General features: G+C 40.4%; 2 protein-coding genes across 6 annotated transcripts; one reads left to right on the forward strand and one right to left on the reverse strand.

Moving 5' to 3' along the window:
• Positions 1 to 6: 6 nt before the first annotated feature.
• On the reverse strand, positions 7 to 7,824 carry fads2 (fatty acid desaturase 2). Of its 5 annotated transcripts, none has more exons than XM_051382021.1 (13): positions 7,447 to 7,824; positions 6,600 to 6,850; positions 5,785 to 5,895; positions 5,212 to 5,448; positions 5,029 to 5,130; positions 4,828 to 4,953; positions 4,657 to 4,717; positions 4,500 to 4,576; positions 4,163 to 4,260; positions 2,721 to 2,817; positions 2,544 to 2,623; positions 792 to 917; positions 7 to 514 (listed from the first exon to the last, which is right to left on the reverse strand). In XM_051382021.1, exons 2-13 carry the CDS (start codon positions 6,807 to 6,809, stop codon positions 463 to 465), a joined length of 1,377 nt encoding a protein of 458 aa, XP_051237981.1. In that variant the 5' UTR covers positions 6,810 to 6,850; positions 7,447 to 7,824; the 3' UTR covers positions 7 to 462. The 5 variants fall into 5 exon arrangements, with proteins under 5 accessions (XP_051237981.1, XP_051237980.1, XP_051237984.1 ...); XM_051382020.1 differs by having other exon boundaries at positions 6,600 to 6,883; positions 7,447 to 7,823; XM_051382024.1 differs by having other exon boundaries at positions 5,212 to 5,409; positions 6,600 to 6,883; positions 7,605 to 7,822.
• A 5,517-nt stretch (positions 7,825 to 13,341) lies between these two features.
• LOC127353059 (leucine-rich repeat-containing protein 10B) lies at positions 13,342 to 15,625 on the forward strand. Its single transcript, XM_051382027.1, has 2 exons — positions 13,342 to 13,760; positions 14,118 to 15,625. The coding sequence occupies exon 2, from the start codon at positions 14,142 to 14,144 to the stop codon at positions 15,336 to 15,338; it is 1,197 nt and encodes a 398-aa protein (XP_051237987.1). The 5' UTR covers positions 13,342 to 13,760; positions 14,118 to 14,141; the 3' UTR covers positions 15,339 to 15,625.
• The last annotated feature ends 206 nt before the right edge of the window (positions 15,626 to 15,831 follow it).

A 15,831-nucleotide genomic window follows, 5' to 3' on the forward strand; every position in this document is an offset into this window, starting at 1 on the left:
AAAACAGTCAATACAGTTCCTTTATTGTAAGACGTAGAGTTGCAAGTAAAGAAGTTTGACAGAAAGAAGAAAATTTAATTAAGTGGAGAACATTTTCATCCTCAGTTAAACAGGAAAACAGGATGTGTAATTTGTCTGTTTTATTGTTCAAACTGTATCACATTGTAAATAAAGAAAAAAACATCACCTTAAATAACTCACAAATCAATTTTCACAATTGTATTGATAACACCATACCACTGATGATCAAGATACTGTAAGGCAATTTAGAGAAAAATCCTGTGAGCACTAAAAATACTGCACAGAATCTGAAAAGACTATAAACTATAACACCAACGATAAGAAAAGATCATTCCCACACTATCAACTGGATTATAAAACCAAACTGATACAATCAATGTATGATGCAGAAGAGAAGAAAAACATCACTCCTTTTAGGTACAGGGTAGAGAATACAATTGGTCATTTATGGAGATATGCATCAAGCCAGAGGTCCCCTGAGTTTTTCAGTGACCTGAAAAAGAAAATGAAAGAAAATGCACAAAAAAAAAATCAGTTAATGAGGGAAAACCTCCATCACTCTTCTTTGATCTGCAAGTAATTTACATTTGTGAAACTCCTGAGAAAATCTATCACCTCATTCTGTCTTCATTATCTGTCATTTGCACAAATTTAATATCTTTGATTAGAAAATCTGTACAAACACACACACACACACACACACACACACACACCCCACACATATCCTGGCAGTAAATAATATAATAATATACTCCTATTACTGGACCTACCTGATAACATCAACAAGGCCTTGCCACATCGTCTTCACCTGGTAAGGAATCCCATGTTTCTCACACAGTGCATGGACCAGCGGCGCCACCAGGTGGTAGTTGTGGCGCGGCATTGTAGGAAACAAACTAGAAACAAAAGTAACAGAAGGTAGACATTAGCATCCAACATCTCTCAACAATCGTGTTTTAGGTTACAGGAACCAGCATCAACAGCTTGAGCTACAGTAGCTTGTCTGTTGGATCAGACCACTCGGGCCAGCCTTCACTCCCCACGTGCATCAATGAGCCTTGGTCGCCCATGACCCTGTATTTGACCCATTTTTTCCCCTTCTTTGGACCACTTTTAATAGATACTGACCACTGCAGACCAGGAACACTCCACAAAAACTGCAGGTTTGGAGATACTCTGATCCAGTCATCTAGACGTCACAATTTGGCCTTTGTCAAATTCGCTCAAATCCTCACGCTGCCTATTTTTCCTGCTTCTAACACATCAACTTTGAGGACAAAATGTTCACTTGCTGCCTAATATATCCCACCCACTGACAGGAGCCACAATAACCAGATAATCAGTGTTATTCACTTTACCAGTTAGTGGTCATAATGTTATGGCTGATCAGTGTATATTGTTTTAGTTAATAGAGCTTTGTAGTTATCAAATGCACTCCTCACGGTCCAGAAATAAACTATTTTGTCATTCAGCTTTTTTTTTACACATCAAAAATATTCTGTATCTTTCCCGATGAAGCACGTCACCTGAGTTTCACAATCTGCTCCACATTCCCTCACCCTCTCTCTCTTTCTCATCCTCAGCACTCTGCATTGTTCTCTGTCTCCAGCCCCTGCTCTCTTCTCCCAGGCCACATACTTTCCTTCAGCTACCCAGACCTGAAGCTGTCTGCCAGATAACCTGCCTGCCCCGACCCATCTACACACCTGTTCCCACTTCTCCCATCAGCCCTGCAGTCACCTGCTCTACTCTGCCCACTCCTCACCTGCAGCTGATCCCCTTACCATTCACTTACAGTTTTGGTTAACTTCCATTGTTCTCCATTGTTGTGATTTTTTACATGCCATGTTTCATGCTTTTGCTTTCTAGCCTTTGTAACCTGTCTGTACCTTGTTTCTTGGAACCCCATTATCTGTTTCTAGATTTATATTTAGTCTCTTATAATAATAATAATAATAATAATAATAATAATAATAATAATAAATTAGCAACATTAATTCTGTTGATATCTAATGTGAGAATAAATACTTGAGATTAGAAACCAAGTTTTGAGGTAGGTTTAAGGCTGTTAAAATTACCTTATTTATTCATTTATTGTCATATTCACTATATTCTACATCAGCTTGTTCCAACTCTTCTATGAAACGATACTGTACTGTATTTTATACTTTATGATGTTTGCATTGAGTAAAATATTCAAATAATTAGATTTTTTTTTTTTTTTTAAATTCAGAAAAGGATCTCAACTGGAATTTAAAATCAAATGTTTGGCTGTGCAGTTTTAATGTGTAAAGGCTGGCCGCTGCTTCTTAAAGGGTTAAATTACTTTTAATCTGATAACTAGGTTTTCTGGAAAGAGAAAAATTGCTCCTGCAATAATCTGACTTGATAGTGATTACTTTTAGCTTTCAGAGATGTTTGATGGACCCTCGCATGCTTTTGTATCTGATTTTCCTTCAAACTTTGAACTACTAAACACACCTTCTCCTGAGTCCACTACTGAGTCTCACTCACTGACTTACTGGTGTTCGATTTGAAAGTTGAGGTGTCCGCTGAACCAGTCGTTGAAAGAGGACTTCTCAATATTACAGGTGGCTTGTAACTAAAGTAGAGGATGAGACAAAAGACGAGTTAATAATCAGCAACTACAGGTGAAAGCCTGAACACCCAGTCAGGGTGTTTCATAATAAACCAGGTACCTGCATGGTCAGCCAGTCATGGTGCTTCTCGTGGTCGATGTCCATCGGCAGATGATTCATCTGAGTCACCCACACAAACCAGTGACTCTCCAAAAACCTGTCAATCATAACAATAGAACAGTGAATAATGGGTTACACCGTGAGATACAGGTGTAAAAATGTGGTATCACTTCCCGATAAGACATACTTTATAACAGGTTTGTAAGTTGAACCTAGTGAGTTTATTTAAAGGTCTAGTGTATAACATTTAGGAAGATCTATCTGGAATACAATATTCATAGGTATGTTTTCATTAGTGTATAATCACCTGAATATAAGAAGAAGGTTTGGGGAAGCGTGTTTTAAGAAATGTGCGTACAAGTTGGACCCTTTTAAATTTAGAATTCACCTTTAAGAAAAGTGCTGCAGAGCATCCAGGTCAAAAACCATTCATTAATCATTTAAAAAGAACATTTACAACTCTCCAGAATCCATTAGTTACAACTAGTGGTGGGACTCGATTAAAAAAATGTATATAATTAATTAGCTTTGTAATTAATTAATATCAATTAATCGCATATCAATATTTGACACGAGAAGCAACATTTTTCAATTTAAATAGATTTTGGTATATGACTGAATCAATGAATAGACACATAAATGAGCTTAAACCACAAAATCGTGTTTATTTTCATCACTGAGTGTTAACATAAAGTGCAATATGAATAAAGAATATAATGAATGCAGACGACGCTATCTGTAGCACCGCTTCTAGCCCCTCATCTTCTACCACCGACAGCGGCCGACAGTCCACTGCAATCCACTTCGCCAGTGCGTTTGTTAATTTGTCAGTCGTGGATTTACAGATTTTGGCTCTGAACTCTGTCATCTTGTCGAGTGTGGATTGGCGACACTGCCTGCTCCAACTAGGAGCGTTGTCTGTGCTAGCTGCAACATGTTTGGCATTGAGGTGGTACATAGATATATACTGAGTATATACAGATATACTCAGTATATAGATATACATACTCCGTCTATATATATCTATGGAGGTGGTAGCGGAGGCTGGAAGTGCTCCGGTGACAGGAAAATTCTTTCTTGCACAATCTGCACACAACTGTGCGTTTATCCAGGTTTCCACCCGGTAGTTTTTTAAAACTAAAATTTCCGCCCACCGAACCGAGCAACGACTTCTCATCGGTTTCCATTTCTCGTGTTGTGTCCTGTGCATCAGTATTACGGGTTTGCCGGGAACTCGTGCAACGAGCACCGTTCCGCGCTGTTTGAAGTGCAAAAATAAATTGCAATTTTTTTTAGTCGCGTTATTTTTTCTGTAATTAATTAATCGTAATTAACGCGATAAAGTGCCAGCCCTAGTTACAACATAGAAACACCAAATAAAGTATCTCTTATAAGGAAGTCTTACCAAATATTTTGAGTTAATATTCTTTCAGGTGATTTACCTGACGAAACTGATGAGCGCCAACGAGCCAAACAGGCCATACAAGGGTACATAACAGCACAGGTAGCGAAGGTAGTAAGACATAGACCAAGCCAGATCCTTCACAAGACAAGAGGGTTAATATGATTCATATAATATCTCTGTTATCAAGAATCCTGACTCTCTGAAAGTCATCTCTTATCTTTACTTATGCCACATTTTCACTGTAATGTTTGTATTATTTTAGGTCTGTAAGCTGAAACAATATTAGAACTATTACCCTACATGTAATGTGACATATCAAATAAAAAAAATCTAAAAATAAATGGAACTGTACCACACAGAAGACAGGATCTTACCACCCAGTCACGGCGGGAAATCATGGTGCGTATAATCTGAATGTGGAAGTAAACTGGAATGAGCAGCGGTGGTCCAACTAAAAGAGAAAAAGGCAACAATTATTTCTGTAATGTTTTCACAGTTTCATTCTTTTTAAGTGACTTCAAGAAAACGTACCAAGAAGGAAGTACTGGTGTTGGTGATGATAGGGCATATATTTGATCTTCTTTATGCCATACTGTAACAGAGAGGAATACAGTTAGAATGAGCAGCTGGTAAGAAATTAAATAGTATATCATACTGGATGTTTAAGGGCTGTTTCATACATATCAGCTTTGTGCTACTTGCCTCTACTGGTTGAGTGGCTCCAACTACGAAGATGTGCAACATGTTGACATCTGGGTCCTTACTGAAGATGTTGGGTTTAGCGTGATGCTGGAAATGCCGATGATTCCACCAGTTGGCAGAGGCTCCCTTAAGAAAACAATATTTCTTAATATCTATGTAAAATTTTCAGAGAGGAAATAGGCCATCGAGAATACGAATTACCTTTAGATGACCGATGACAAACTTGTGCAACATGTGATTCCAGCTGGACTTCTTGAAGACAGACAGGTGGCCAAAGTCGTGCTGCAGCCATCCGGCCTGCGACTACAGAAGAAGCATTTTGGTGATTTGTTTGCAGCAGAATTTGACTTATAGTTCGTCAAGAGATAATGATGCTCCGGTCACCTGAGCAGTTGCCAGCATGATCGAGCACAAAAATGTCAGAGTCCAGCTGGTTCCCCAGAGCCAGATGATGAGCCAGGCGAGGGCCTCCAACAGCAGGATGTGACCCAGGTGGAGGCAGAAGAACAAAGGCTGAGCTTTAAACAGACCCTCGCTCTCTGCCTGCGCACGTAAAGTGTAGAAATCCTGTATAATTGCTGCCTGAGAGCAGAAAGGCAGAAATAGAAACATCCTGTAAAGCTGAAAAGATGATGCATGATGTGACATTTGCCAGTTTTGGGGGGGTGTAAGAAACATGGATGATCTAATAGCTTTTAAGGATGTGCAGCAGCAGAGTTTGTGTTACAGAAAAGAACACGAGTTTGACTTATTTAACAGCTAATGAAACACGAGTGTCCAGAATCTCAGATGTGCTTGAACACTGTAAGACTCATGAATAACAAAACAGATCTGTTAATGATTTGACCCCGCTCCTTCTCCTCAGGTGTTTCTGGACATGGCATTCATCCCGTTGACTTACACTTAAGCTGCTACGTAATGTGAAGTTTTATTTGAAGAATCTGAGACAGATCTCACATTTTTGTTTCGGTCCTGGCTGGGCTCTGTTGCTGCCAGCTCTCCAATCAGCAGGGGCTTCAGAAACTTTTGCACAAACTTTAAATTGGGATGAAAAGCAGTGAAGGCCTCCTGGAACGCAGAAATGACAATGCCTGTCAGTGATGCAGTCAATAAAAAGCTATGTACATGTATCAGTGGAGGAAGAAGCACAAAAAATCAAAATACAGTCCTGCATTCAACATGTATCATGTCCTGAATATATTGTATGAAAAACATCCTTCGCAAGCTGTTATCCTTAGATATATGATAGGATGGAGAGGGACTCATATTAATATGAAGGCAGATTGGGAAAGGCTTTGAGAAGTCGTCAGATGATAAATAGGACAAGAAATAAGCCTTTTCTCTAATATTTGAATTTTTTTTTTAAATATTGGATAATTTGTCCTCTTTGGTGGAACTTGTGACAACTTCTGAAATGTGACTAAGGTCACCGACCTTAGTTTAAGATTAAATCAGCAGACTCCTTGAGTCACAAGCTAAAAATGTTGATTTAAAAAGTGTTCTGGATTTTTTTATCTGATCTGTAGATGCCTGACAAAAATGTAATGAAGTACAATATATTCTTCTGAAATGTGGAGCAGAAGCATCAAGTGGCAGGTAATATAGGGAATATTCAAGAACCTCAAAATCATATTTAGATTCAGATGTGAGTTAGTCATATTAGACCATTGACATTTATGAACACCAAAACAACAAAAGCTACTTATGTTGTCAGGAAATGTGTTAATAATATATTTATTTTCAAGAATATAATAACTTAAAACCCATATTACCGTGGCATCCTCTCCAGCATAGTGGCTGATGACACGGTGCCCTCCTGGGTGCCCTTTGGCCCAATGGGTGATGTCATAAACCTTTCGATCAATGACCAGCCACTGGTCATTCCTGTTGCAGTGGCTCTGCACCTCCTCCCAGGTGTAAACACCTCCAGCTCGCCTGCTGCCCGACTCTCCTGGCTCCGTCAGTTGGCCTCCACCTCCCATCCTCACTGCTGTCTCTGGCCTGGATCCACCTGAAGCCTACACTAAAAAGATCCAGCCAGCCACAAGTTTGACACCTGGATGTGGAAAAGGTCTGTTAACACCCCTCTGACAGTCTGCAGCCGCAGATTGTGCAGAGGGAGCAGCATTCAGAGGAGGAGGGTTTTAACCTGTTGCTCTCTTTACTGTAAACACCCAACTGATTGTAACACAAGTGAAGTAAGACAAAGAGCAGAGCAACATCTTCACTAATAATTGATGATGAAATCCGACAACCAGGAGGCTGTTTGCTGAAACAGGGCGGATTTTCACATATAGAGTTGGCATCATTTGTCTGTATCGATATTAAGCACGACTGTAGCCTAAATGCACATCCCCAGACAATTAAATCATCTATATTTAGCCTGTCAGTGCGTAAGAGACAATTCATTTCTATAGCAGCGCGTGTAAGCAGTCGCAGTCCATCATAATGTGAAAAATAGGACACGCAGCAGACATGTCAGACCACAAAGAGTCTATCGAATAACGTTTATCGCCTGTGAATCGATTAATTCAACACCAATCGCACATAATAACGGAGTGGCAGGCTGTCCAGCCTACAGGCCCGCTACATGAAGAGGAAGAAATATTTCAGACTTACAAATATTCAGATTTTGGCTACTCTCCTCGGGGTTCAGACACATTAACACACCGGCTCACTTTATGCGCTCCCGTTCCGTTCACATCCATTTTAAACCGTAAACATCCCCAAATTCATCCTCTGTCCTCCTCAATATGTTCACGGACTCATTCACCCACTCATTCAGTACAAATTCCGAGCCGATCATTCGAGGGTTTCTGGGCCAATCGGCGTACAGTATATCCTAGACCGCTGGCTGATGTGCAATAGGCTCAATAAACAGCTCATCTGAATATTACAGAGTCGTCTGTGCGCTCAGACGGAAACAGTCTGCGGGAGCGCGTCGCTTTTTACAGTTTCCTCCATTATACAAAGTCCGAAGAGAAATACTGTGACCCAGCAACACCACAGTGTGAAAAAGAAAGTGAAAGCCCTGCATTCAAAATCTTATGTAGGCTTGGCATCACGATACCAAAAGTGAGTAAGTACTCATTGGACAGTTTCATAAAAATAGATATTATAGCCTATCACTGGATTATAATGAGTGCATTGATGTCACTTCAATGGTGCAGCTGGTAAAGGTTTAATTTATAATAATACATCAATTATTAATGTATAAGGTAAAATATGTGCAGTGGACCAGAGCATAAAGAAAGTAGCAAAAAATGCAGGGGGAAAAAATGTACTTCAGTAAACGTACTTAGTTACATTACACACATACAATGTTACTGGGCATTATCATTGTGGCCTACAATATTCAATATGGCCGTAGTTGTAGTTCACTTTATATTCTCTTAATTTTATTCTTGTTATTTTAACTACTTATGGCTCTTTTCTTGCATTGACGTTTATTACCTACCTCATCATGATTAATGCTACTTGGTTTCCACAACATCTATCTATCTATCTATCTATCTATCAGGAACTAGGGCAGCATACTCAAACTGTTTTTCCCAGGGGCCACCTTTGCCAAAGGTTTAGGTTTGTTGGTGTAATCTTCTCTTGTTCAATACCTGATATTAGCAGCCTGGCATACAGCAGTAGTTACAGTTATATAAACAGTGGTTTAGGATTAGTATGAGGTGGCAAAATAAAGGTAAATCCATCCGTCCATTTTTCATTGTCAACGTTTGCTGTCCTCACTCATAGTGAACATTTACTAACTGGTAAGTTAAGTGCTTGATTATACACTAATGAAAACATAGCTATGAATATTATATTCCATTAGTGCCAACAGATTCTCCTTAATGTTACACATCCACCTTGAAGGCAGGCCAGCTCACCGCTATCCAGGTTCAGCAGTACCTGTTTAATGAAGTTAAAATGCACTATGGGCACTCCAGGTGCAGTTCATAAATTAGGCCAGACCCGAGGCACATTGCCTGAGGGGGGGTTAATCCACGCTAATATGTTCCCTGCTTTTGATGGGTTCAGGTGAGGAGGAGCCAGGTCTTGGGCCACCGCTTCCTGAAGGCTGGGGACTCCAACAGGAATTTTTTTTAAGGCATTCTCATCATCAATATTCAAACAGAGTGTGAGAGACTAGATAGAAAGACAGACTATAGGGAAGCATGATTTGTTTGTACAATCTGGAATCACTGAGTATTAATAGCATAAAAAAGTAAAATAAAATAACCCCACAATGACCAGAGGCCTCAGTGAGACAGGGAAGATGATTTCTGTTGGCATTGTAATCTGAAAGGTAGAGAAAAACAGAAAAATGTTCTAAATTAACTTGATGATAACTTCAGACCCCCCCAACAACAACAACAAAAACAACAAAATCAAATGTACCCACCTTCGTCTGTCGCAGTAAGAAGACAACAGGTGTTATCAATGATATTAATTAAGGTCCCGCTCCATTCAGGTCAAACAGAGTCAGGATGCTGCTATTGTGCATGTTGGCTCACTGGAAAGGCTCATCATTGATAACACCTGTGTTCACCCTATTATTTCATGTCAAAATGGCTGCTGTGATAAAGTTATTTTGTTATATCTCTTCTTAAAATGTTGTTTGGCTCCAGGTACCATAGTGATCAGTAAACACAGAGTCAGCATGGTCATCTGTTACCATCTCTTGAAATCATAAATGTTTTTAGTTTTCACAGCTGAAAATAATGAGAAAGTTTAGTATAAGATCTCATGATTAAAAACACAATACTCCTAACATTAGTTTATGAAAGTGGTCCTTCCACCAGCAGATGGCGCAGATGTGTTCCTTTAATCTGACACCTTCCTTGTCCTCATTTAACCCGGAGAATGCAACAGCAGATATCATTACAGTCTTGTGTTGCATCCAGAAATTCATCCAATAGTGTCATATAACACATATGTGATATTTCATAATTAATGATCTGCTTTTGGTACAAGATGAAAAACCAAAAGACCATTAATGTCCACAGCTGATGTTGTTTTCATTTGGTTTTGTTTGTCCATATGTTTCTGACACTGGTTGGGTCACACAGTGCTTCATCTGAATTCAACACGTTCACCTCAGCAGTCACATCTATTCACCGCCTGAGGTCTCTGTCTGTCTGTCTGTCTGTCTGTCTGTCTCTCTCTCTCTCTCTCTCTCTCTCTCTCTCTCTCTCTCTCTCTCTCTCTCTCTGCTGCTTACAGTCCATTGTGTCATTTTTCAGGGTCGTTTCAAATGCGATGCAGAAATTTGCAAATCAGCTCTTTTGGTCCTCAGCATATCAGACAGGATTATCCTCAAGCAGCGTGCAGCCTGTCTCCCTGTTTGTCCGCTTCTTCTGCCACAGCTCATCAGGCTGACAGAAGCGCTGCACATCTGACCCCAGCAGCTTTTCCAGGCCTTTCTTCAGTATCACAAGCCACAAAACAGGCCGTCAATCAGAAAACCTGTCTGCTATTGTCAGGTATTTAATAAAGTCAGAGGTGGAAGAGTGAGTAAGTATATTTAGGACAATTTTAAGGTATTGGTACGCCTACTTAAAGATATAATCTGTAACATTTCTGCATTCAAATGTCTATAAACATTACACCTATGTTATATATGGTGTTGAGTTGTGTACTTATATTATAGTATTTCCAGCAATGTTCAAACTCAGAGAAATCTGTAATTTCATTCAATGGCGTCCTATCCCCTTTTGTGCATGTATTAGCGTTGTGGTTGTTGGCTGTCATCAACTGACTTTTCATCCAGTTTTAAGCAACATTTTTATGATACACCTTTTAGATCTTGGTTGTTTTTAACTATATATTTTAATCGGCTGAAGGATTTTAGTCATCAGACGTCTGGAAGTTATCAGAGAAACAAGCTGAGCTAACATTAGCAGCAGCTCGGCTGGCAGGCCCTCCAGGACCTCCTGTGTCCCAGTTTTAAGGTGAAACCACTTTATTCAGAGTTTTTACCAGTTTTAATCACAGGTCAGTTTTTTTCGGAGAAGCGGAGACCTCTGCGGACAATTCGTCTGCTGTTAAAAACGTCCTGAAAGATGAACACTGAAGGAATCTTAACTCGGAGAAGCTGACTCCAATGATGGCAATGGTAGTGACAAGAACAACTCCCATGATCCCACACTACTTCACAACATCATCAAACTTTGTCTTTTGTTATTGTTTTGATGTGAGAGACCTCGTAGCAGCAGAAATTACATATTGTAGGTTTAACATTTAGGGAGATTTTCCTCTCTCACTTACTTTTTACTCCACTATTTAATAATTTACCTAATGAAACTTTTTGGTCACTTTTTAAATGATTAAACTACCCAATGTAGTTTCAGTCAAAGCATCACTTAGACCTGAAACTACAAAAACACATAAATAATTTTAGAAGAGATACTTATTGACTACTAAAAATAAAAGTACTGAAGCATAAAATGGAAATTACAAGGTAAAGTAGAGGACCTCAAAATTGGTCTTTGAGTAAATGCATTACTCTACTCTCAGTATGCAGTTGTAATGAATAAAAAGTATTTTACATCGTTGTTAGTATGAGAGGATGTGAACATTTCTCCACTGGATAAAGTTAGCTGGTGCTGTACTGCTGTTGTCCTTTTATTTAAAACTTGCTCTGGGCTCATCCAAGTTTTGGAGCTATTTTGAGCCACAGTGTATGCATGTATTTTAGTCGTGTCACATTCATTTCAATTTGAACTGCATTTTAGTGGGTTTTGTTATCTACCTATCTATCTATCTGAAAGCAAAACTTTTACTTGGCTATTAGCACTTGGTAAAACTTTAGCACCACATTTATCGGACTATTTGCAGATCAAGAATTAAACAATCATTAAAATGCTTCAATAAAACTATAAAAATATGTTAAAATACTCTTTATCCTACTAGTTAAAGCATCAATAATTCTTATATTGGTCTGACGTTGAGCACTGTTAGAAACAGTTATTTCTGTTATTTTTATGTCTGTTCTGTGTCAAAGCCGAACGTCACACAAAGGCTGTCGTCACAGCTTTTTAATTGGTCTATAAAACCCTGCTGAAGCTAATGTCTGTAGTGTTTGATACAAACCAGCACTGGAGTTACCATCTTTGGAGAGTCCAAGAGACTGTGTGAGGATTACTGGTCTTTTACAATGTAATATTTATGATTATGAATTTAGAGGATTGGAAGAAGAATTAAGATCCTTTACTGAAAAACAGCAGTACTACAATACAAAATACTCTGTTACTCTGTCCTGGATGTTACTTCAATATGTAATCAGTAAAATGCAGTAATATAGCTACACAGTATTATAATGACTCTTGTTAGTGTTATATGGATTATTTACTGGTGTTTTTCCTTTATTTTATAGTTGGTTGGGGTTGATTTTTTTCTGATTTTTAATGACACTAGACCATGGTTACATGGCATGTACAATAATGACACAACAATGACACACAGCAGGAATAAAGTGCAAAACATAAATGTTCTTAAGTAGTACTGTAACATATATCTGTAATAGAATCACCTTTAGCACTGTAGACAGCTTAAATATTACTTTTCCTTGTTACTCTGATTCCTCTCTGGTGACCTTTGCTAGAAGCTGTGATATTTTAAAAAATGATCTTATGATTTGTAAATTAAAACTAGGAAAGAAGCACAATATGTTCCTCTGAGACAGGAGTGCCCAAACTTTTTCCCTTGGTGCCAAAACTGAAACCTACAGGTGTATCATTAAGATGCAAAATGTGTCAACTGTCAGTCTGCCTGCTGTGCTCAGAATATGAAACATGATTCAGATTTAGGGATCCTACATATTGTAGAATATTTTTAATATACTGGAAACACCTGGTGGCCAAGTTAAACCTTATGGTTCACAATGGTTCACCTATGCACAAATTCTTTGCACAAACTACACCTTGCAAATTGCACATGTTTTAATTATACACTGTTTAATATTTTGCATACAATTCTACTGCTTACTGCATATAATGTACATATTTTTCCTTACAGTCTTATATTTTCTATTATATCTTTATAATAGTTTAATTGTATTATTCTTTATTGTACTTTTACACTTATGCTGCTGTGTCTGACTTGAATTTCTCCCGCAGTGATCAATAAAGGAACATCTTATCTTGTTAGCCCCACTTTGGGCAGCCCTGCTCTGAGATAATGATAATAATAATGAGGAGTAAAAGTACCATAACATGGAAATATTCAGGCAAAGTAAAAGTAGACCATACCTCAAAATTAAATACAGTATTTGAGTATTTGTACTTACTTACTTTCCATCGGTGTTATTATATATATTTTTATATTAGTGCAAACATCACAGCACATGAAATGGTCAATTCTTTGTTTTAAAACACGTGTCGGAAAAAAACGCCAGAGATAGGAGAGAGAGAGGTTTGGGGTTGTTTTTGGTAGACTACTTTTAACACACACACACACACACACACACAGCCACTGACCATGTGATGTGAATGCCCTCTGTTCCGGTTACAGCGGGAGGGAGGAGGGAGGCAGCAGTTCAATGTAAACCTTCACACTGATGGAGAGAAAGCGGACAACATCAGGAGTCACTCAGTCAGTCCGCGCTGCAATTTCTCAAAATGTTATATTTCTTACCCCAGAGCGGATTATAACTCCGGGAGAGCTCGGCCTCTAATGCGGAGCAGCTGCATTAACTAGTGGACAGACTTCCATTAACTCGCTTTTTCTTTGCCGGCGGCCAGGTCACCGAGCTGCGCGCACTGTGCGCTTATCCACCGACTCCCGGCAGGAAGAGGGCCAGCAAACTGACTATTTAGTGCCTTAGTGCCACTTTTTTTTCCCTTGTTCTGATAGAGAGACCTGATCACGTGAGCAGGTGACCTCGAAGCTGTTGTCTGTCTCTTAAAAAGCCTCGAGGAAGTTAAAGAGGAGAGGAAACGGTAAGGACTGCAAGATTTAAATTTCAGCAAAAAAATTCAGCTCTACTTTGTTGAGCTCATCAACCAGCAGCACTATTACTATTATTATTACTACTACTATTACTATTACTACTACTATCATTACTATTACTCTACAGTTTGTTAGATATTTTCTGCTGGTGTTTTCTGATCAAGCGGTAGATGAAGGGACGAACAGACACCTGACAGACTGCTGTGGTATGGCTGCAAGAGCGTTAATTGGCTGGGACCATGATGCTTCTTGCAGCCGGTGGGTTCAACCACGAATCAGCTCCCAGAAAGAGGGTTAACTTGTCACAGAAACTACCTCGTCAAATGACTCTGTCCTGACTCATATAGGAGTCAGGGGCTGCAGGCCACGACATGGGCAACTCCTCTAGGAAGGGAGATGCAGAAGGAGAGGAAGAAGAAGGGGGGATGGATGGCGAGGAGGCAGAAATGACCAAAAAGAAGAAAGAAGAGGAAGAGGTGGAGGACGAGCTTCCACTTGGGGTGGAGGAGTTATTTGAGAGTGGCGACCCCGTGCTGGACTTGAGCTACCGTAAGTTTAAGCGGTTACCTTCACGTGTTTGTGGACTGATGCATCTGGAGAAGCTGTACGTTTGCGGGAACAGCCTGCGCACTCTGCCGGACAGCATCTCCCAGTTGCAAGGCCTGCGGATACTCGCCCTCGACTTCAACAAGATGGAAGACGTCCCTCCGGCCGTCTGCCAGCTCATTAACCTCACTCGCCTCTACCTGGGAAGCAACCGGCTGATGACCCTCCCGCCTGACCTGAGGAACCTGCAGAGTCTGCGCTGCCTTTGGATGGAAAGCAACTACTTCCAGAGTTTCCCACGGGAGCTCTACGACCTGCCCAACCTCAAGTCCCTTCAGATTGGGGACAACCGGCTGAAGACGCTGCCCGCTGACCTCTGGCGTATGGAGGCTTTGAGGGGATTATGGCTTTACGGGAACCGCTTTGATACCTTCCCTAAAGTCCTGCTGCGCATGGAGAACTTGGAGATACTTGACCTGGACCGCAACAAGATATCAGAGTTTCCCAGCCTGAAGCGACTCCGAGCCCTGCGCCTTTTCTCTTACGATCACAACCCAGTGGAGTCCCCTCCCAAAGTGGGCGAGGAGGTGCTCGTGGTTGGGGAAGGTGCTCTAGAGTTCTTGGAGGCGCGTGAGGCCAGGAACGAGAGGCGACGAAAGGCCGCAGAGAAAGAGGCCGAAGAGTTGGCTCTGGCAGGGGAGGAGCCGGTGATTCACGGCATCCTGAAGAACAGCAGCTCCAACTCAAAACAAGCAGCGAACGAATCTTCTGTGACTTTAGGGGACGTGGACTTCAAAGAGGAAGAGGCAAAAGAGGAGGAGGATGCGGAGCTGCCAGTCACTGAGTATGACAGAGATGAGCTTGAATATGACGAGGAGGGGGTTGAATATGAGACGGAGGAGCTGATATGTGAGGGAGAGGGGTTCGAGTATGAGGGAGAGGAGCTGGAGTATGAGAGGGCACAGATGGACTATGAGTACGAGGAGCTGGAGGACACGGGGAGACAAGATGAAGGTGCATGAAAAACCCCTCATACATCCAGACTCAGATGATCTGCAGGCAGGTAGAGGAGGTGGGCGACAGAGGGGTGGGACATTCTTAGCTGTGCTGCTAATTCCTAATCTATTGTTAACTGTGAAAATAAACGAGCATTGAGGCATTATGATGAACTTTAAACTGACAGCACATGTGATATCTAAATCAGCTGCAAATAACCACATTAGAGCAGGACTCAGGTGGAGAGCGTGTGTGTGTGTGTGTGTGTGTGTGTGTGTGTGTGTGGCTATTTTCTGAGTGTACACAGGAGACCAAGTCTTCCATTATTAAATATTTAACTCAGCTGATGAAGTCAGTGTCAATCATTTATGGAAAAATATGTCTTAATTGGGAACCAGTGAGAGCAGCAGCTAATGTTTACATGACTGACACACTGTAGTATTTCCACACATCATGGCCAGTGTCTGTTTTATGTGCCTGCCAGTGCACCTCAGCTCGCCTCATTGCTATTTTTATAAA

This window comes from Dicentrarchus labrax, unplaced genomic scaffold (assembly GCF_905237075.1).
Source record: "Dicentrarchus labrax unplaced genomic scaffold, dlabrax2021, whole genome shotgun sequence".
Classification (NCBI taxonomy): domain Eukaryota; kingdom Metazoa; phylum Chordata; class Actinopteri; family Moronidae; genus Dicentrarchus; species Dicentrarchus labrax.

What these genes read in the sequence shown, in the direction of transcription:
- fads2 (XM_051382021.1), bottom strand. Translation starts at nt 6,809, where the DNA reads ATGGGAGGTGGAGGCCAACTGACGGAGCCAGGAGAGTCGGGCAGCAGG. An exon ending in TCATGCTGGCAACTGCTCAG is followed by an intron (nt 5,131 to 5,211) that starts GTGACCGGAGCA and finishes CTTCTTCTGTAG; the next exon opens with TCGCAGGCCGGATGGCTGCA. An exon ending in ACACCAGTACTTCCTTCTTG is followed by an intron (nt 4,577 to 4,656) that starts GTACGTTTTCTT and finishes TTTCTCTTTTAG; the next exon opens with TTGGACCACCGCTGCTCATT.
- LOC127353059 (XM_051382027.1), top strand. Translation starts at nt 14,142, where the DNA reads ATGGGCAACTCCTCTAGGAAGGGAGATGCAGAAGGAGAGGAAGAAGAA.